At 41.1% G+C, this 22505-nt stretch overlaps 1 protein-coding gene across 1 annotated transcript in view; it reads left to right on the forward strand.

Annotated features, from left to right (window-relative positions):
- ADAMTS3 (ADAM metallopeptidase with thrombospondin type 1 motif 3) overlaps positions 1-22505 on the forward strand; it is a 142157-nt gene that overhangs the window by 51009 nt on the left and 68643 nt on the right. Inside the window, exon 10 of the mRNA XM_084286119.1 lies at positions 9158-9314. Within this exon, the coding sequence (XP_084142245.1) occupies positions 9158-9314 (157 nt within the window). The remainder of the gene's footprint in view (positions 1-9157; positions 9315-22505) is intronic.

Consider the following 22505-nt stretch of genomic DNA (forward strand, 5'->3'; position numbering starts at 1 on the left):
AGACTGATCATAACCCCCATTCCCCGTTCCCCTGCGCCGCTCGGGGGGAGGAGGTGGAAGAGGGTGGATGGGGGGGGAAGGTGCTTTTGTTTTTTTTCTTTGTTTTCTCACTTCTCTCGCTTGTTAGTTGTAGGCAATAAATCTTACTATCTCCTTATGCCGAGTCTGTTTTGCCCGTTACAATAATTCTTGCGTGATTCTCTCGTCCTTATCTCAATCCTTGAGCCCTTTTCACATATTTTCTCCCCATTCCTCTTTGAGGAGGGGGAGTGAGAGAGTGGCTGTGGTGGAGCTCGGCTGCCCACTCGAGCGGAACCACGACACATGGTCTCCCCAAAAACAGGGGAAGCTGATTGTGCAGGCAGTTTTCCCCTTTCCCACTGAATTTTTAGCTGTCCTTGGGCTGGAAGGTAACTGTCCTGGCTCTTTTGCACGTGGCTGCTTCCCTGTGTGCTGCAGTGAGAGCTGTTACCTTCTCATTTCCACTTCCCTCCTAGGCAGAGTCCAACTGAGTAGCTTCTTCTCATTACTCCATATTTGCAACTGTAAGCTACTGAAGGGTCCAAAGTTGAAACTTTCCTCCAGAGGGAAGGTGACTTTTGCATCCTCAGATCCCTGTGCTTGATCTTTTTCTTCATGGTCTGAGCATTTCTTATCGAGGACTGTTACCGCAGCCTGACTTCATACAGGCAGCCTCCTTCTGCTGAGCAACTCCAACCTGCTTTTTAATCTGCTTCTTTTATTATTGACAGCCCACTCCATTTAGAGATGAAAGCAGAGCCTTGAACATGATGGTAAAATTCAATTTTGTAAGCTTTTAATCTCTCCTCTTTGAAATCTTCACACTACGAACACAGTATGTGGTATTTCTAAGTTGCTCTTTATATTACAGAAGAGTATAAGTATCCTAAGCTGGATAAAAGATGCCTGTAATACAAATGAAGATTGTTATGTAGCAAAACACAGTGAAGCTCTATTGATCATGTATCCCTCATGGTGCAGTGTAATCAATTATATATTGGATGACTGACTTTTTTAGATCACAAAGTTTTCTGCCTCGGGTACAGATAAAGTAGGTCTGCAATGTGTATTCAGCTGGAGCAGTTGCCATTTTGCTAAAAGCCTATATAATAGTGGTGAGAAAGCTACACTGAGTAGGTAAACATTTGATTTTAGGATACCAGGAAGGATTTTATCTCTCTGTTCACTGTATTCAGTATAGTGCAAAGCTCTGGGTCTTTGTGAAAGCCGTTGAAAGCAGACAATAAAGCATTTAATCAAGGAGTGTGAGCTCATACAGAGGAATACGAAGCTAGTCAGCATTGCATGGCTTGTGTTTGTATACTCAGTATCATCACAAGAGAGTGGCATTTGATGTTTATCTGCTGAAGACCCACTTGAGCACCAAGTGCACCACTGAACAGGTATTTGCATCCAGTCTCCAGAGCTAACTCTAATCTATTAGACCTGCTGTATCCAATACAATGCAGTGCTGTTTGTCCTCAACTGGTAAAAAACTTTGACTAAAGATGTAATCCCAATTAACTGCCAGAAGAATATTTACATATTGCTCCTAGCTTCTAGTAGGGAGAGGATAAAGGACAAAATAATAATTAAAAAAAAATATAATAAAAATAGAGGTTTTAAGTCTCGAACAAGCCTGGAGACAAAGGAGTTGGTTAGAGAAGTCTGAATTGAGCACAGAGAGCAGGTATAGTGTCAGAAATACTCTGTTCTTGAGAGGGACATTTAAGAATGTGATCTTTTCTTTCTCACCTAAGTAAAAAAAAAAAAAAAAAAAAAAATTAAGAGAGAGAAAGAAAAGAGGGAGAGGGGGAGAGAGAAACCTAATGCGAACAGCCTTTCAAAGCAGCTTGACAATATCAGTGCTCTTACTCTACACTTGACTCCCACGCATGCCGCATTGGTCTGGGAGCAGCCATGTCACAATCTGTAAATACTTCAATATTATATTTCTGGCTTTCTTAAGGCAGCCTTATGTGTTCAGTTCCCTCACTGTTCAAATCTGGCCTGGGAGAAACGGCTGCTAATTAATGCCTCTGTTCCCCAGAGTATCATGTCAACATTTTAAAAATTACTTCTGCATAGTACAAAGGCACTAGGGGCAAGTTCAGAACATAAATGGTATATTACCTTTGCTGTGGCAGATTCGTTATGTCTTAGAAAAAATGCATGCAACTCCAGGGTTTTCAAAATACAGATAACAGCTGAAATCTAATATTGTGGAGGTAAGTGGATTCATACATGAAAATAACAGTAAAACCACAAAAACATGAGGATGAAAGCATTCTTCACTGAAAGTGATCAATATATTATGTATTCACTGGCCTTAAAGTCAATGGAAAAATAGTTAAACTGGTTTGAATTCAGCTACAGTTCATTGTAGCTGAATTCGTTTTCTACTTAAAAGTATGTAGTGTTAGTGATACCAAAGTGGGCGGCACAAAAACCCCTGAGGCTGAAAGTATGTAGTGCTCCTGGTGATCACGATGCTGGTGTCCAGATGTCTTCCTCAAGAGCAGAGCAGGAAGATGTCCGTGATACTGGCTTCAGTTTCCAGTAGCAACTCATTTACAAACAGTGTTGGGAAATGCGTCCTGAACCTTTACAGCCCAAACTGAAAAATTGAAGACTTCTCCCACTTGTATCCTTTAATATATATATATATATATATATATATATATATATTATTTTTTTTTATTATTTTTTTTCTCTAACTTTGAGCCCTTCTGATTGAAACCTAAAGCTTGCAGGTTTATGTCCTTCAGGAGTCAGCTGTCTCTGCTGAGCATGGCCGGATGGGAATGCCGCCAATAGCTGCTCTAGCTGGAGACTTGTAGAGAAAAAGCAAGAGTGAACTCTTTCCCAGGAGGGGTTTATATGACACTTGGTCACTGAAACCTCTGCTCACGCTCTTGGTGATCAATACACTGGTGTTTTCTGATGAGCAGCACAGTACGGTCACCCTGCTCCCCTCTAAGTGCTCCTTGCTGCTTAGGTTAAGTGGTGCGGCCTCTCTAAGGAAACGGAGTTGGAAGGAGCATGCAGGCAGGCCAGCGCTGCATAGCTGTGGTTGTGCTGGCCCTGCTGCTACCAGGGAACTGCTCACCTCCTGCAGCACGGGGTATTGCATCAGGCCTGGGTTCCTGCTTAGAAAGCTCCTGGGTTTCTCTAGGGAAGAGGCACCGTGTTGTGTTTTGCTTTCCCTGCTCTTTCCCTTGGAGCCCACGGTGGCCACTGCTGTATGAGATCCAGGAAAATCTGTGAACTGGTGCTTGACTCTCCTGGAGCTCGACTCCTTGTACTGACCTCCCTTCATTCACATTCCCAGTTCACCAAATGCTCTGCACGTGGAATTAGCAAGAAAGCAGTACGTGCTGAAGCAGTTAGAAGATCCGATGGAGGCTGGTAGCACAGTATGCCTACTTGGATCTGCTCTAAACATGGACTCCTTGAATCATTTCAGTTGTTTGGTGTTTCCCATTAAAGATTCTGTGCTCTTTCCAAGTATTTATACGCAGGTGGTTGTAATACTTGTTTTCTATTGACAGTGTGCCTGTAGTGTATTTGGTGTAGATCAGCATCTACACCAGGTCAGGTATCCTTCCATGCTAGACGGTGTAGCAACACAGCACGTGAAGGCAACTCCTTGGAAGAACTTACAGATTTCAGTGAGAGGTGGCAGGGAACCAATGCAGGTAGGGCAGGAGGTGGGAACAATGAGACGCTATTGATGAGTGCAGCAATAGAGGTCTTAGCACTACTTTTAACATAACGGCACTACTTTTAACGTAATTTTTGTCCTACTTTTTTCATGGGCAGTTTGGCAAATGAGTGTTTTGTAGGGGGATTTGCATGAGGAAAAAAAAAGCTGTGGCTTTCATTTTTGGAAACACCATTTCTCCAGTAGGTGAAGACAATTAGAAGAAAAAAAAAAAAAAAGAACCAACTTGCAAACAGAGGTGGGCAGCGGAGACTGGCATCAAGAAGTGAGTGTCAAGAAGTGGCACCAAGAACTGACCTCTAGGTATTCACCCTGAAATGATAGGTGGGATGGGGATACTGTCACAGGTTTATTTTGTAAAATAAATGCACTGTAGGTTTTAAGAACTCAAATCATTTCCTACTCTCCGGTAAAGCTCAGGAGTGAGTATTAGGAGCACTTGATTTGATAATGGCCAATACTGTGACTCGGCTGCCTTGCTGAACAAATGCTTTCACTTTCTGACATTTGAGGGTGGGCTTTTCAAAACACACCTGAGAATTAAATGACTTGCCCTCCTTGCAAACCACTAGAAATGGGGCATTTAACTTCCTAAAATACTTTTGAAAATCCCACCCGTAATGTTTACTCAAATATTGAAGTTAAATGTATCCATTCTTAAGGGTCACTCTACAGTTCTCTGTTGTACTGCTCTGAATGAATGGTTCTTTCCTCTCTTGCAGCTAATACCCTATGCATATTTATACAGAATCATGTTCCCCCTTAAATGCTGTTGATTTTGGCTCAGCGACTCCTTATTTAACCTGCCTTTGTGGGCTAGTTTCTCAAGGCTTTATATCATTTGTAATTCCCTTATTATTATCGTCTGTGTCTTTTTGCATTTGAAAAAAAATCCCCCAGTTTTCCAGGTTTTGTTTTATCAGGATCTTCCAGTAAGAACATGTCCTCTACTGTCCTCTGGGAAATCCTCCTGGGTGGGCTGCCTGTGCCACACTGGATTTGGCCTTGCTCCCAGGCACCTTTTATTACGAACTCAGATGGGACCTGCTCCTGCATCTGCTTAATTCGGCAGAAAGGCTTTCCCTCGGTTCGCTATGCACCATTACTTCTGGACTGGGGAGGGCGGCGAGGAGAGTTGCAGGGATGATGTGGGTTACTGGTCAGGAGCCAGCTGAAGACAAAATTATAGATATTAAGCAGCAGTGGGGGTGCAGAGAAGGTGCTAAACAGAACTCGAGCCTGTTTCCCCTGTGGGACCGTTCAGTGGAGGGGTATTTGCTGCCCTTTTAAAAGCGGGAGAAGTGAGTCTGGAAAAGGCTGAGAAATTAATCCACTTCCCCAAGTCTCGGTCAGGGTTGAAGTAGTGCTGAGAACAGGCGGGTTTATTTCCAGGCCTTCTCAGTCCCTGTGCCACAAAGGCTTCTTTTTGCTTTTGGTAGCTTTGTTGTGTTCTTGTTTAGACTAGTGAGGACAGTTCTAGATAAACTTCACAGAAGCACAGATTTCCAACTGCATCCTTCGGTTGATGGAAATGTTGAACATTACTAATTTGTAAGAAAAAGTAGTAAAATTAATAGCATTCCAAGATTTCAGACTGTGCTTTCCTGTATTGCTCCATAAATGTGCTTTTGTGGAAAAAAAAATTCCACTACATACTTCTTTCTTGAAAATCCACCACAATCTTTTCTCCAAGTGAGCCTTTAAAAATATGTGCTCTAAACACCTGCTTGCTTTTCTGGCTGGTGGGGAAGGAAATGCTGGGTTGACAGTAGAGTTTACAGTGAAGATTCACTTGGAAATGTAATGCCTGCTTATGCCCCTCTTTCTCCATTCATTTGGAAAACTTAAAACTCTTTATTGATGAAATTTTGGAGAAAAAAATGGAATGGAAAGAAAGCTGGATTTTGCATTCACACTTTGGTGTAGGCTGTTAAAATGGACCAAAACTGTTCCTGTTGGTTCTACGTTTCATTTTCCAATGAAAGGAAAAAAAAAGGTTATTTATAAAAATGTGTTGGCTGTTGGAGTGTGCTGTGTAACATAATGCCATGATAGTAATTTTAACTCCTGTGTACTCAGTGTCAGACAGAGCGTGTTAGTATTTACACTGTTTGTTGTAGTAGTAAAACACAGCAAGGATGAGTATCTCAAAACTGGGTAAATTTTGTAGTCAAAAGTAGATGAAAAAACATATTGAACTTTCACACAAGTGATAAAAAATCAAGCCTGCAAATGAAGCAGAGTATAAAACAAGGCTGAGAAGTGTGGAAGGGATGAGGAAGAAAGTCAGTGAGTTATGTTGTTGAATAAAAACCAAATGTGTTCCTGTTAATGTAACTTTTTTTTTTTTTTTTTTTAATCCACATTCAGTTTTCCTTCCTCAGCCCTTTAGGTTTGGCCCTCTGACGACAAAGCCACAATTGCCTGCTTTCCACTGTAATTCCTCCTTTCTCTCTTGGGACTGTGGGGAACACCGTTCTTCCAAAAAGCACAACGCTGCATGTGGTAAATGGTCTGTGCATGCTGCCTTCAGCCTCTGTGAGCCATTTGACGCTGTGTATTTTTAATTAACTTCTCTGCTGCGCCAGGGGGAGGTTGTGACTTGTACTGGAGGTCAGGTCATTGGCCTTGCTCTGGATCTGTGGGAGTTATCGTTCTCTAGGAAACCCACGTTGCTGGTGACCAGTCTGAAATCTGGCCTTTTAGCTCCATTTGCAAATTTTGCAGAGCAATTGCATCATGTTCATTTGTGATTGTGGGCCTGAAGCTCTGCAAAGAATTTCCAGTCCACTGAAATTAATAGAGTTATCCTCTTCCATGAGACTGAACAACAGGTAGAGATAAGCAGTCTGTCTGCATAAATACTCATCTCTAACAACTGGTTAAAAAAATAAAGAAAGTCTAAAAGAAACCTCTACCCTTTGATTGAAGTGGCATCTAGCGAGGAAAAGGGGCATGACCTGATCTTGTGTGTGATTCCAGATGTGTGCCAAGGCAAAAGAGACTGCGCTGCATCTTCTACAGAAAAATCGTGTGCTGCAGCAATTGTGCCAGATAACAAGCAGCCCTGTGCTTTGTAGATTTAGATGCTAGTCTTTTCTGCCAGATGCCTTTGCAGGGAAAGGGATCTTTGTGCATGCTGTTAATCTCAAAGTATATTCTTCTTCAATTTGCATTTTTTTCTCATGAACCATGATTAGTTTAGCAGGATTAAGTGAAATAGGTTGTTCACTTGGGGTACTTCTCGTATTAATTAGTAATTAGACTTGTAAAATAGCCACTGTTTCTATCTGATATTAATACAGCAGGGTTACCAGTATCTGTGAAGTTAGTAGGAGCCTTTTCAGTAGAAGATAATGACTTGCAGCTTAAGGGGAGGGGGGTGTATGCAATGTCTTAGGTCTGTCAGAGTGTTTTATGGAGAGCTGTAAAAATGGAAACTGTACTTGATGCTTGCAGACTATCCTTATATTCCTTTCACAGAAAGGCACACCCATTCTCAAAAATACAATTGTAGGCTCTGCAGATTTAACGCAGATGACAAGTATATACATTAAAGCTGGAAAGTGAAGCCAAGCTTCACTTCCTCACCAAGGACTTTGGATAGAACTACATTCAACTCATAGGCAGCAGCTTCATAGAGCACTTTTTTCCTTCTTTTCTCTCTTTTTTTTTTTTTTTTAACCAAAAAGTCTTTATGCTAAGATAAGGTCTTACATCAGTAACATAGCAACTGTGCATACAAAACTTAGTTCTGCTTAGAGAAATGCCAAGCAAATAAGCCATTAACATGCTAAGGAGCCTTGTTAATTCCCAGTCTAATTATGTGTACTTACATTAAAAACTGACTTGTGATGCTAACCTGAGTTATTTCTACCAAAGATCTCACTTCTCATTGCTATTCATGTAATGAAAAGAAAGGGAAAATATGGTATTTAGATTTATGCAGTTTAGCTAATATTTGAAGAAGTTTATTGACTGAAAAAGTACACAGATGTAAGAAAAGGCACGGAGCATGGAAAGCTTGTGGTGCAATACCCTTTGTGCCATTTTGGATACCTTGATTAAAATATTCATTTTAATGCGCTATTATATACTTTCATAATTCTGTCTACTTATGTCTGACAAATTATGTAAGTTTGTGCAGAAAATGACTCTGGCACCCTGCAGTCCCACTCTGCCCTCACTGCCACCTCCTCTGCCCCTCAGCAGGGAACAGCCATAATGGACAAGGACAGGGCTGCAGAATCGTCTCTTCCTGTCCCCTCCCTTGACAAAGGGACAGGCACACACGTCAGGAGGATCTGGTGGAGATGGAGGAGAAGTGCCCTGAGAGCCATCCCTATATCATTTCCTTGTGAGGAGAACAGCATTGTATAAAAATAAGGCCAGATGGGTAATTGTCAGTAATTGCTCTGCTGCATTTTATAGTCAGGTTCATGTTTTGTAAGTTAATACCTTTGAAATCAGCTTGCAGATTGCTCAAAATGTGTATCCCATTGGTGTTTTCCACTGTATTTCTTCAAATGCTATGTACCTGATTTTCACCCTTTGTGATGTTCCCACTTTTACTGGCTGTGTCGGAATGAGTGCAGTCGTACTGCTCTTCAAGACAGCTTCAGAGTTGAAGGCCTTTACTAAGGGTTTCCTAAGTGACTGTTTCCTTGAGCGTGTTGCCAGATTTCTTTCTCCGTTATTTACTGTGATTTATATTCAAATACTGAAAAGAAATTTTCCCTCCTGAGCTTGAGTCTCTTTTCCCTTAAACTGGATTTAGGCAGGTGTGACTACTCTGAGTGTAATTGTGGTAACCACCAGGATCAATCTGCCTTCTCTGTAAACCTGTTGCACAGCTTTTTCAGGCGGAAGACATAAAAAGAAAATAGTCTGAAGGATCATCAATGGCTACATGGTTACAGGACCTAGCAATATGTGTTTAAGTAGGAAACCATATGGCTTCTACTGATTTTAATTAAGTAAAATGAAGGGTCTGAGCCATGAGAGGTTCAGAATACCTCCGAGTTCAGGATTTGCAGCACACAGTGCTCAGCATACTGTACATGGGTTACAAATTAACTGTGTATAATGTGCAAGTGATAAACTCCTATGTGACTTTGGTCTTGGTTGTGTTTTTGAAGGGGTAATGTCTATCATACCCATACAAGATTTTAACTTAATGCCTCTGAACATGGGCCTGAGGCAGATGAACAGCATCAGAATGCAGAGGATATCGCCTCTGGCCAGGAGTCCAGAGGAACTACCAAAGGTCCCAGCAGTAATTTGATTCTTACAGTACAGGAATATGCTGAGTGTTTTATACTTCACTCCTCTTGAGATTTGTTTTTAAAGCATCAGGCCAGGACTTTGGGCTCTCAAGTGACTTATGTGTATGCTTTCTCTCTTCCTCACCAGGCTGGAATGATAAGAACTGATAAGGATGAATACTTCATTGAGCCTTTGGAAAGAGGAAAACAAATGGAAGAGGAAAAGGGAAGAATCCATATGGTGTACAGGCGATCAGCTGTAGTGCAGCACACCGCTGATATGCTCCCCGATGTCCACAGAGAAGGTACAGTACACCTGTGTGCTTGTTTACAAATCCCTTCCAGGTAACTGTAGCCTACTGTAGCTTTTGAAAGAGGCAGTTTTGACCGAGCTGTTTGAAAAGACAGTGTTTAAATATTTTGATGAAATATGACATCAGTGTCAGGTACACAGTTCCTCTGCCAAGAGCAGCACTTGTGCATGCATCTAGGAGGTCAGAACCTAGCCATGTGGTGTTCTCTTCAAGAAATGCTGCAAAATGCTTGTTGTTTTTTTTTGCTCCTTAAGCCAAGGGCAAAGTTTGTACAGATTTCAGCTGAAACTAGTCTGAGCTCTGCCTAATTTGTTATGGTGTTGTGGGACATGACGTGTTAATAGAAATACTCACAGGACTTCAATATTCTACGTTGTTATTAAGGCTTGCTTGTCTGTACAACTTCTGTTTAAAATCTGGGTCTTATTTATTTCCAAGCATAGCTAAATTGTGCCAGTGACTGATAACTGTTTTCCTACTACTACTGGCTGCAATTAATACCGTTTGAAAGCAATTGTCTTGATCAAATATATCCTTTGACATATCCAAGAGTTCTGCTGGGTCTTAAAGGTCATATGGTTGATCCACCTGAGAATAATTACCATGTGGTTCAATCCATTCCATTGCATGTTTTTTCCTTCCTTTTTAATTTTCTACAAATCCTTACAAGCCATTGCATTGCGTAGTAAATGTAGAATTTTTTTGATGCTATGGATTAAAGAGCAGCTTGTCTTCCTTTCAGTAGTTTACCTTCTTTCAGCATCTCTTAGCTTCTCAGATTCCTCTTTGTACTTCCTTGTGTTCATATGTTCTTGCAACTTAAAAGGGTTTGAGAACAAATACAACACCAGAATTAGAACTTGATACAAACATTAAATGGAGAGTAGTGAGCACTTCCTCATCATCAGTCCTTAGGGACTTAAATTATTTGGTGTGTTTTTGCAGTCCTGTTTCTGAAAAAGAGGTAGGAATTGCCAGCTATTTCAAATAAAATCCCGTAACATTTCTGTTACCTCATCAGAAGGCAAGACCACGCTGCTGACAGCGGTACGGCATGGCAATATCACAGCAGGCCCGGAGACCAGCAGCAGTCTGTACCATGCAGGCTAATCGACCTAGCTTTTCTCTGAGCTCTGTGCTGTCAAAGGTACTTTGCTTTTGGTACCCAAATGAGGTCATTCAAACATTGCTTATGCACCTCTGTCATATGATTGACTGAACGATGCCAAAAAAGCTTTTACAATGACAATGGGTTCAGTGCTACGTTTCTACCTTGAAACCACCTTGTCGGTTAGGCTTGCAGAGTCAGACCGGTCACACCACAGTATGTTTTTGATGATGGAGCTTCTGGGTCTGCTTTGGTCAACACAACATCTTGTTCCTCTACAATTTTTAATGTGCTCACAGGCTTTATTTGTACATGCTTTGAACTCACAGAAGCCTTTGCAAATTTCAGGTAGCTGTGACATGAGGAAGGTTAACTGGAACATGTGATAGCTGAGGCAAAGTATTCACAGCTCTGTGGAAGAATTTGTAAATCGTGATTCATAATATATGTAGATTAAGGAGACAGTGAATGATGAGTCCTGCCTGAGAGTCTCTGAATGTTGTTTGGCATGCAGTCAGTGTCTTGAGGGTCTTAATGCTTTCTGTTTTTTTTTGTTTTTTTTTTTTTTTTTTTTTTTTCATTTTCTCTTGTTTGGTCTCTGGGAGCACTTAAGAACAGCAGCTACCTTTTTGTGACTAGTCGTGATCCTCTTAGTGTCAAAGCCTTGTGTCTGTAGCTGATTTCTTGGTGATCAAGAAGTTCAGGCTGTTCCTTGTGGATCACTTTATTCCATCCTTTGGCAAAGGAGATCTGTTTCTATGATGCTCAGCGTTGTTATTTTAGCATTTGTCTGGAAAAGATCTATGCAGTACATAACAGAGCCTTTCTTGGCAAGGGGAGCCAAGAACCACAAAGGCAGATGTGGATATCTGGAGGGCATTCAGTGAAAAAGAAGCATCATGAAATGAAGCAGAACTTGATCAAGATACATAGACATGCTTCCCAGACTAAGGGAACTTGCTATGCCACCAGATGATTCTGAAAAAGGTACAGCTTTTTGCTTCAGATGGAAATGGAGGATAGGAGAGAAGAGTTGCTTGTGTCTGCCACTGGAGTACAAGGCTTGTCAGTCTTGTACTGAAACAGCTGAGTGCAGCGTGATGTTTCTGGGAGCACTCTGAAGCCTGGTTGGTGCTGTAGAGAGCTGGGCGGTGCAGATCCTGGGCTACCAACTTGTTCGCTCCTGGCAAAAATGAACAAGCTGAAACCTTCGATTATGGTATGATCCAGCAGTCTGTGTTCGTGGTAAATTCTGGTAGGTGCTTTACTGATGTACTACACAAATGTTTCTGTATTTCAGCTTGCCTGATGTAAAGTCTTCTGATGAGGGAGCTCCACCAAAGCTATCACTTTGTCATTCTTTCTGTGACTGATATATTAGCATTTGCTTCCTGGCCATCTGCAAGATATTCTCTTCCCTCCCCTTTCTCCTATAATTTGTAATGCAAAACCAAGGAAAACTTTTGTTCGCCCACTTGCCTACCACTGTGTTTGCAACTGACTTGTTGATTGATGTGTTTTGAATTTGAAGTTCCTAGAAGTAACAGCCACAGATTCCTGGATGACTCACACACGTAACTATACCTAGGTGAAAGTGCCTGGTGATGTCAAGGTATGGCCCAGTCCTGTAGAACACGCAGCTTATTGGGGTAGGAAAAGGGGAGTGGGGAGAGTGGGGGGGTGCCTTATAGCAGATCTATTTTAAAATATTTTAAAAGAGCTCTGTTCCTCTAAGACACCCAGACTATTCCATTCCGAAAAGTTATATTCCCAGGTAACGCTTGACCTAACGCAAAGGAATTTCCACTACCAAAGAACCAATGTTATATGGACTTTTTAGTTTCTATGTGTACAGAATCCACCACAATGTCAGTTTTACCGATCAATTCCTTTACTGTGAGCTGACTGAAAACATCATGTCCTTACCTGTCCCTGTGAGCTAGAACAAGCTTGCAAGTCTTGGTAAAGTGTCTTTATAGTAGACTTTTAGCATCCTTTCTAATCGGTAATATACACAGAAAAACTCCCCTTGATTTTTGCCCTGCCAGACAGTTCAGTGTACTTCCTACACAGCTCATTTGCAGATCCAAAGTGGTCAGAGAACCTCTCGACAGTCCATGTATAAGAATGCTGACTCCCTTGCTAATCCTGGCATAGATAAGAGAATTATATGCCTGGGCTTTTGTGAGAATGCTGTAGGTGTTTCAGTTGCTATTGGTATCTTGAACTTTCTCCCAAGAGGGTGTCTTATGTGTTAAATAAGTTTTCTTCTAGAGGTGAGCTTCCACTGATCTGTAATTTTCAGATCTGTCTAAAGGTCTCCTTTTCATGGTGCCAGGATGTAAGCCACTTTCCAGTCTGCTGTGAAAACTGCAAGTCTGTTCAATCTTTCCTGGTTTTCATTGAAAGATGTTAGATGGAGGCTGCCAAATTTTCCCTTCTGGTTTCTTTTTGGCTGGAATGATTTCTCTGCTTTTAACCACCTTTCATAATTACTAGCTATACCCAGTTATAGCTATTCCCAATAGTGCCAAGACTGATCCTTATTACACTGTTATCCTTAGTTGTATAAGGTAAACTGGATCCTCGTCTACACTGTTGTTTGGTAGTTCCATCTTGGCAGGGAGTAGGCACAAGAAAGCAGTAAGTTATATTGGCTTTACCCTTATGTCTTCAAAATGCTTCTTTGAGATGCAAATACCAAGGTAAAAGCAAGCTGCTGAAGCCTGTGGAGCCCGAGGAAATGCGTGGCCCACATGATGGGTTAACATAGCAGCTCTTCTAACTAAATAATTAGTAAACATTACTCAAGTTCACAGGAAATCTTTCTAACTTACTTTTGACAGCTTAGAGCTTTTACGCACATTTGAGTTCAGGAAATACATCTGCATATTATACCACTGTGAAACAGCCGTGTTTAATCAGTCTAGCTCATACAGATTCATGAAAATCTTTCTCGATCTCTCCTGCCTCTGTCCTCCACTCAGGCCAGAGGCAGAAATGAAGAGTACAGTCTGCTGGCGGTTTAGAAGTTCAGCCGCATCTTTAGCCAACACAGATGAGAATCCAAGTTTTAGTAATAGATGACAGATGACTCAACAAACTAGATATTAAGATAAAAAAGTACATAAAATTGTTGTTATCAGTGAAGTGGGAAACATTGTGTAAAATCCCTCTACCACAATGAAATAGGATATACTGCATTGTGTTCCCTCTAAAAGAAGTCAGTTTTATTTGTAAGATACTATTACCATAAAAGCTTTCAACCCCAGCTATACAGAAGAGGCTTTCAGTCTCACAAGACATCTGGTATTCCTGCAGGATTTTATAACATTTGGGAGTTTGTTGGATGGTTTTTCAAACAAACAGATAGAATGGGGTTAGGAATTCTAAGTCAAAAATATTACCAGCTTAAGATCAAGATATTAGCAGTGATTGCAATGTAGCGGAGTTTTTATCAGTTCGTGTACTGTGTCCTCTTAGAAACAGATAGACATGTATGATCTATCTACCTCTCTTTCCTGTTTTTATTACGATTATTTGTGATAAAATTTCAGTGAGCTTTCTTGGAAAGGTGGGAACCATAAATCTGGCTTTCTGGAGAAGATATTAGGATGCCTCAAGCTATTGGATACTGTGGGGTTAGCCTTCCCCCTTAGGCAGCAAAGTAATCTTACCCTCGAAGCAGCACCCGGTGCTGATTCCAACTTACCGTATCCATGGCTATCTATAGCCTCTTCAGGGAATGATGGCTGCTGTGCACCACTGTGTTGTTTTCATCGTTTGCTTTGTGGAGTGATCGTTTTCAATTAACTGCATTAACTCACAGGTTTAAGGAATGATGTTTATCTGCCATATGGCAGGCAGGTTTTGTTGTTGTTTTATGCTTAGAAAATGCCCCATTTGCCTACACCCTCACCCTGTGAGATCAGGGAAATGTGGATAATTTCTCCATTTTTTGACAGCCTGGTGGCAGGAGTGTTTTATTTCTATTTCATGGAGTGTTTATTTTTATTTCATGGATAATCTGTCTGCTAATTCAATGGATTTTTTCCTGCTTTATTTCTCAGAGCCTGATTTTCCTTCTGCTAATGTGAGGCAATGAAGGCACTCACATGGAATTTAGTAGGATGACCCCAACAGTTCGTGTTAACATAAGTACAAAAAAAAAATCAAAATGAATTGGTACCTGTAGTCTCCACTGCACTGGGTGCGCCAGTTTGCTGCTTTGAAATTCTGAGCCAGTTAATTCTGGTTAGTGCTGCTGGACAGCGGAAGCTTTTCCTCTTCAGCAGGATGGTAGCCAAGGCCTCCCCTGGGAAGTTCTAGCCGTTGAAAACCACTTTAATATGGGAGGAAGTGATACAGCATCAAGAAACATCAAGTGGATTTCTCCCCTGGGAATAGGAAAGAGGCTTAACTATTCTTCCTTGCGAACAACTGGATCACATGAGTTACACAGAAAACCATGTATAAACTGGTCAGTTTATAATGTTTAATGTAATCTTGACCTGGAACAAGAATTTCCATACCATATATGCAGAATACATGTACCGTCCTGTGTTTTTTTTTTGTTTGAATTTGAGAAAATGACTGAAAATTTGTATCAGTGTTCAGAAGGGACGTAGAATCAACTACCGTGCACCTGGTAGCAGAATATGAATGAAGAAGTACATGCTTACAGCTAGTGACAATGAGTTGAGACAGGCTGCTGAGACTGCAGAGGACCTCCTAATTAGGTTTAGAAGGAATATGTGGATTTCTGAGTTTCACAGAAATTTCCATTTAATGTAGCATGCTTTCCTCTGGCTTGTGCTAGGGGAAAAAGGCATCCCAGAAATGCATTTATTGACAGTGGGGACTTTATAGCCCAGAATCTTAATGAATCTTTTCAGCTTTAGAAAAGGAGATAAATGACAAAGATGACAAACAAAGAGAGGAAGAGGTATGATTTCCACAGCCAGCAGCCTCTGACCATCCATTACTCTGGCAGGTGGAAAAAGGGGCAGCTCCTACGTGTAGTTTGAGCTATAATGGGTTACCATCTTTAACTTACCGGTTACTCTTAAGTTGAAATGAATAAGCTGCTTAGAGAATAATTCTGTTCCTAAATATGACTACGTTGGCATTATCCATGTCTGGTACTTTATCTTGAAGGTGGTTTGTGCAAGGCTCCACACTGTTTCTGAAAATACGTAAGTAGTTGATATCCTGTATCAGCCATACGGAAAGCTCTGTGACTTGGTTAATGCAGACGTACCTTGTGGGGCAGCAGCTTGCAGGATGCCACCAAGCACACGTTCTGCTCTAGCATTTGGTTACTTGGCAGGGTCGCTGGGGAGCAGAAAATGTTCTGCTTGCTGTGTGAGTGCTGATGCTCAGTAAGAAGTCTGCTGGACCAGTAGGAGGGAGTATGGCTTCTGAAACTTTTTTTAAAGGCACTTGAAATTTGTTTTTAAGCATTTGAGATGAGCGTCTGGTTAGGTATAGTCTGGAAATCCTATCATAGAGCAGGATGATCTCTAGAGTTCTTCATGGGTGTAAATATGCCTGATTGTCTCTTAACGGCTTTTCCATATTAGATTGCCCTGGGATGACATTTTGTGAGCTCCACTTCCCCAGTAATATAAGTCTTGATCCTAAAGATACTGAACATCTGTGATTCTCATTTTAGTTGAATACTACAGGTACTCAAGATCAGTGTTCACGTCATGAGTGTTATTCCCAAATAATGTTTGTTAAAGAAAAAACACTTATTCTTAAGGGCAAAAATAAACAAAGATAAAAAATTTTACGTAGAGGGGTGAAGGTTCAGGGGGGAAGAGGGGGAGCAAGCTATGCATACAAAACTGAAAAAAACAAAACAAAACAACAGGAATATATGAGACTGTCATGTTAAAACGTTATTTAAATAAATCTTTTAAGATTTTATCACCAAATACTGTTTCACTTAGGAATGGAAAGAACTGCTCTCTGGACAGACCTGAGCTGGAAGGCTTTGAAAGCATAATAATGATATCATTCTGTCTGGACAGGATGAATAGAATCTGCCCTCCTTTCTTAATAAGCTGACAAACATCACTGAGATGTGCGATCATTAACCTTGTTCCTTGAAAGCATTCAAGAAACAATAGAAACAAGCAAAGAACTGAAGAACTAGAATCAAATTTGCACACAGGAGGCCTTCTTTGCAAGCTCTTCTGAATCAGGATCAGGATTATGGGAAAAATAAAATCCAAATCGTATTTCTCAAGAATGTAAAAGCCTGATCCAAGTCCAGTGGAGTCAGTGAGAAGACTCAGATTTACGTCAGTGGGCTGATGAGGCAGGTTTTGGATCATATTCTATTTGAGCTGATCACAAAGAGTTTGATTTATCTTTCCTCCTGTTCATTCATTTATTATTTTTTCCATGCACTTTCTTTTTATATAGTATAATGATGACAACCAACCTTTTAGCTTGGAATTTACACAGCATGTTAATGTGCTCAAAGTTTTCCAATTTTATTTTCCCTTTCACATTGTAGTATTTTTTTAAATGACAACCTATTCACCCAGAGAGCACTTCAGATTAAAGTATTTTTGTAATTACTTCCTAACAGTGGGAAACAAGGAATAGGAGCCTTTATCTTCCAGCTTCCTTTCAGAATTTTCATTTTCCCTAAAGAACCAAAGTGCTTGTGTGGCTGATGGGGTTGCCATGGCACTGGGTTCAAGTGTCTTTGTCCCAGGTGGGAAACATGTAGGAGGAAGAAATGATTTGGGAATTGCTCCTGGTTGCTGGGGAATGAGACCCTGGAAAAGAAGGTAAAAGAATAGGAAGACTATTGCTTGCTTCAGAGACCTCCCTGAGCACTTCCCCAGGCACATTAGAAATTCTTAGAACCGTTGTGCCAGAAGGTGTCTGAAGCCTTTCTTAGCAGAATTTCTCATGACCTGTGTTCTGATGGAGGATATTTTAGATACTGCACAGCACACAACACAAGCTTGTAGCACAATAATGGGAAAGATGGAAGTGATTTCTGTGGAGACTCAGTGCAACACGTTTTGTTTGTAACATGTTACCATGTAAGAATTCTTCTGTAAGCGGTATTGGTGGCAATAACCTCTGTATATCTTCATCTGAAGACATCCTTTCTCTTTAACCAGAGCTGCTCAGGTAACAGTTGGCTTAATCAAAGGGAAAGGTAGTCAACAAAGTAGTTTTTCAAACAGGAGCAGCACCATGTGGTACAAAGGAAAATGAGTAATGGTGATGGATGTATTTACAATACGTGGGGGGAAAAAGAGAGAGGATCTATGGAGGAGGAAGAGTGGGAGGAAAAATAATGAAAAAAGCATCAAGCACATCTAGAAATAGAAGTAGACAAGTAATACCTTTGTCTGCAATGGAATTAGAGCCCTCTCCAAGGGTTTGAGTGGGTGTGTTTGCACTGCAGACAGAAGTGTAGTCTCATTCTGCTTAAGCATAACCTGAAGTAGATTTAACCTCACTTGCATGGATATCAGTGTTGGTACAAATGTGGAGTCAACTGCTAAGTGCAAATACAACTAAGAAGCTGAGTGGGTTCTACAGAGCCACCATTGCTTTGGTCTCAACCCAGAATGCTCCTGGTGATTATGACCCAGGATGTCCATCCTCTGTATGCTTTCATACTGAGGTATGGGTGTCTAGCCCTTGATTAGGCTTCAGACCTGCTTTCTGTGTCCTCAAAGTTTACAGTTGGGCTTGGCCCACTTGTCCTCAGATGGAATTTGGGATTCATCTTGTTCTTGGAAAGTGTCTTGGATTTAGTATTTCCTGTTTTTTCCTCTTTTTTAATGGTATCTGTCATCAGAGACACATAGGGAAACCAGACAGTTGGGTGCAGAGTTGAGTTAGTGAGATGTTTTTCCTCTCAGGCTGAGCTAGTGGACTTGGTGTATTTCCACTAATGTGGTGGGCACTGCAATTTAGCATCCTGTTGCCAGAGTTCAGTGATGAACACTCGTGTCTTCATGTGTGCAGGCTATTTACACCTAGCTTAAAAAAAATAAATTAAAAAAAAATCAACAAATAAACAAAAACAGTTCTTGCTTTACGTGAACATCCAAAGTTTCTGACGTGAATGGAGGAAAATTAAGGTGCTTGTTTGTAGGCTGTTCATTAGATGCTGTCTTCTGAGATGCCTCTCAGTTTCCCTGGTGCATTTATCTGTTTGTCCTCTGTAGCTCAAAAGTTCATAGGATCAAGGCATAGCAGCTCAGTAATTGTTTCTTTTTAAAAAAAAAAAAAAAAATCTCCCAAGAAGGAGATGCCAAAACCTATCCAGGCTCCTGTTCCAGTGTTTGGTTACCCTCATTACAATTTTTCCCCTAATATGTAGTTGGAGTTTCCCTAATTATGACTAATATTCACGACCTATCATCCAACAACAAGTTTTTGAGAAGAAATTATCACTGTCTAGAAGTTCAGTACGCAGTGAGGTAGCTGGATGTTTCCTGGTATAGTCACCGTCCAGCCTTGCCTTTTCAAAATTGATTGAACAATTGCTATACATTAAAGATTGTGTTAATATACATAAAGCATTTGCTTTAATTATAATGATACATTAGCAGGGATGAAAAATATTTGTACATGTAGGTAGTAGCTAACTCGCAGAGAAAATTATCTACTGTAACCAAACAGGAGATTTGTGGCAAAGCAAGGAATAGAAACATGTACTATACATATTTTTCCTCATTTTTTAAAGATTGATAAGACGTAGTGAGATGTATTGAAATCGTATTCCAGGTACATTCAAGAAATTATATTAATTAAGTGCCCTGCTTTAGAGCTGCCGCTCTGCTTGTCAGCAAGGCTGTGACAAAGAGGATCAGAGCCATGCACAGCTTGGGGAAAGAGACCTTTCAAGGTAGCAAGATAATTAAGAAAATTATAAATAGATATACGATCCCTGGTCTCTGCTGTGCAGGCTTTATCCTGTTTGCTCTGAAATGTGTATGAGTGAAAGAAAACCCAGACTTTTCAGAGCTGAATAAAAGCTTGTAAAACTTTTTTGAGAAAAAAAAACTTGAGCAGGAATGGATCAAAAGGTGCTAGAAAGTGACTTATATACTCTGTCTCTCTGAGGGAGGTTACGCTTACCTCCTGACGATGGGAGTAGGGACATCCATCTGTTTAAGTCGTCTTCAGTTCTTGGCAATAACAAAGGAAAATTATTCTTAAATAAAACCAAGGATAAAGGCTTGATTCCCACCACAGGCACCCAAAGCCAGAATAGTAAAGCACACACAAATCTGTATGAAGGGAAAAATGAAAAAAGAGAAAGATCAGTACATGCAGCCATTCCGAGGATTGTGCAGCTTCCCAATAAAAATTACACATGCACCCAAATTACACAGGAAGAAGATAACATTTGACAAATGGTGGTGGTAATGGACAGCAGAGTTTTTTTAAATATCCTGTAAACAACAGTTCCCATGCGAGGGGAGCCTGTTTGGATTACAGATGATATTCTCACAGCAATTTCTAAGGTGAAGTCACACCAAAGTAAGGACCACCCTTACGAAGGAAAGGATAATATTGATATAGATAAACTCCAAGTGCTGGACAGCACTGCAGAACCGAGTTCCCTAGTTCAGATGCAAAGTAGCTTGTTTCAATTGAGTTTGATAAGAAAGATGCACATGGGAGAGTTAAAAATGCTTTGAAGTTGGCTAGGTAAGATAACAATGAGAACAGGGGGGTGAGGGTCGGGCTACCCAGTGGTGTATGTGGGATTTGTTCTGCCAGCTCCAGCCAGTCATCTGCCCTTCCCCAGCCCTTCACCTCGAGCTCTACAACTGGGTTAAAAAGGAGGAGCTTCACTGAACCTCAGCATATGTACCCGGACAGTCATTGCCTGAGAAAACACGCTAATTGGAAGCAGAAGGGCTGCCTTATCAAGATGAGTTTATGTGAATTAGAGGTCAGGAACATGAGGAAATGAATCCTCCTACAGCTCGCGGGGGCTTGTGCTTGTTTATGTGTTTTACATGTGCATCATACAAATTTAGTACTGAAACGGGATCCTATGAAAGCACCAAGACACTCTCCTTCACCTAAAGAAAATGCTCTTTTTTAATCAGTCTGCGTTCTGCAGGTCGATTTTTCAGCCTATGTCTTTTATGGGACAAATAATGAGAATATAGCATTTTGTAGTGCAATACAAAATTGTACTTTTCATACCACATGACCAGTGCTGGATTTTTTCCCTCTGAAGTTTATGGAGTTACTGCATTTTTTCCCATTGTGAGATATCTCATGTCAGCTGGTTTGTTCCTCAGTATATTCTACAAAGATTTTAGAAATACAGACATAGGTAAGAATCCAAACCTAGGGGAAACTAGGCAACTTCAGTTAAAATCTCCAAAAATTTCTGGATATTACATCGTCATGTTGCATAAGAAGGAAAACTGATCTCAGGTGTACTTTGAGCAATTTTGAAGGTTCCCAGAGACTGGCTGGCAGCCAATGCTCCTCCTTTCGGTAGAACCTTTCCTCCGGTTTCCTCATGGGGTTCAAGCCACATGGGGTTCAAGCGCAGTAATTCTTGCAGTACTGTGTGTTTAGCATCGATGCCCTTCAGAGTTCACTGACTGCTTCTGTTTGTTCTTCTAAAGCACTATGTAGATGAGTAAGTAATCTTGTTTGTCTTATGCGGGGTGACACAGCATTGGGCAACTGAAGCTGATCGGAATGCACACAGAAACGACTAACGTGAGAACATCCTCGCAGTTAATTTTGCTCCCAGTGGACTGAGTTTCTTCAGATCCATTTCTGGTTTACAGAAATACGTAAATCTTTCCAAAATGCAACAGTAAAACATAACGAAGTAACAGCATGACCCAGCTGTTGTTTGCTGTGAAAACAGTGTTTTTTAATTTATTTATTTTTTTCCAGAATGCCTTGTCTAATAATTCTTCTGAGTATTCCAATAACATGGGATAAGAATGTCAAGATAGGATTCTGGAGGTTACTGAAAGACACACAAGTCTGAGTCTGCAGTTTGAGTTGGAAAAGAGAAAATTGCTATCTGAGGGAAGTTGGCTTCTCCTGCGGTAATGACGGGGAGGGGCTGACCTGTGGGAAATCTGGGTTAGACTCCATCAAATACTGTGTGGTTTGGGAAGAAAGCAGGGTGCGTGAGGAAGAGGTTTATTGGCTTGTGCTGTTAGGAATAGCTAAGGAAAGCTTTCTGTTTGTGTGCTTTCCTTTCTAGTATGACTGGCAGTGCCATTTTTTAAAAATTCCCTGGAAAAATGAGAACATTTCGGGAGAGATGCAAGTGAAGGCTCTGGTATGTCTCGGTGGGGCTGTTTGTATCCTTTGGAATCTCAGCACTTCCCACAGATAAAACACAGGCTGCTTTAGCTGCAAAGTTAGTGACATGCATGCCAGAGAGCAGGTTTATCCCAGGCCAAGATAAAGTAGCTAAATGACTCCTGAGACTAATGAAGGTAGAGTTGACGCTCACTTTTCTGACCCTTTCTTATCGCCCTCTGTAAGTCGAGAAAGAATAATTGTGCCCACTTAGCACGTGACACAGTTCAGAGGCCTTTCTCATACTCGAGTATTTGCTCATGCATGACTTGTACAAGGAAAAGCTCTCGCTTCTGTTGTTAATGGCAAACAACTCAGTCCATGAGGTGGCAAGGAACAGTAAGATTTTCCTTCTTCTCCCATATTTCTGCCTGGCCTACCTAACCAGGCACCTTGGATTCATGTACTTTTATCCTCCAGGGGGAGCAGGGAAGGGTGCGATGTGGGTACGGGCTGCACTGAGGGGCTCGTTTAGCTGGGCCAGACCAAAGGACAGACGAAGTACTGCGGGGCCAGGTTGGCACCAGCCGTGCTCTGGGAGCAGGGGAAGTGTGAAGGACTCCCATGTGCTTCTCCATTGCACGGTTCTCTGGGGTGTGTTGGGATAGGCGCACTGCCAAAAAAAATCTTGCTCAGTTCTTAAACATGTCTTAATCTAACCCAGGCCTTTTGTATACCTTTAAATGCTCTTTTTCTCCCCACCTTCTTTTACAAGAAAGTGTACAGAGAAC

This window comes from Netta rufina, assembly GCF_964035555.1.
Source record: "Netta rufina genome assembly, chromosome: 4".
NCBI lineage: Eukaryota > Metazoa > Chordata > Aves > Anseriformes > Anatidae > Netta > Netta rufina.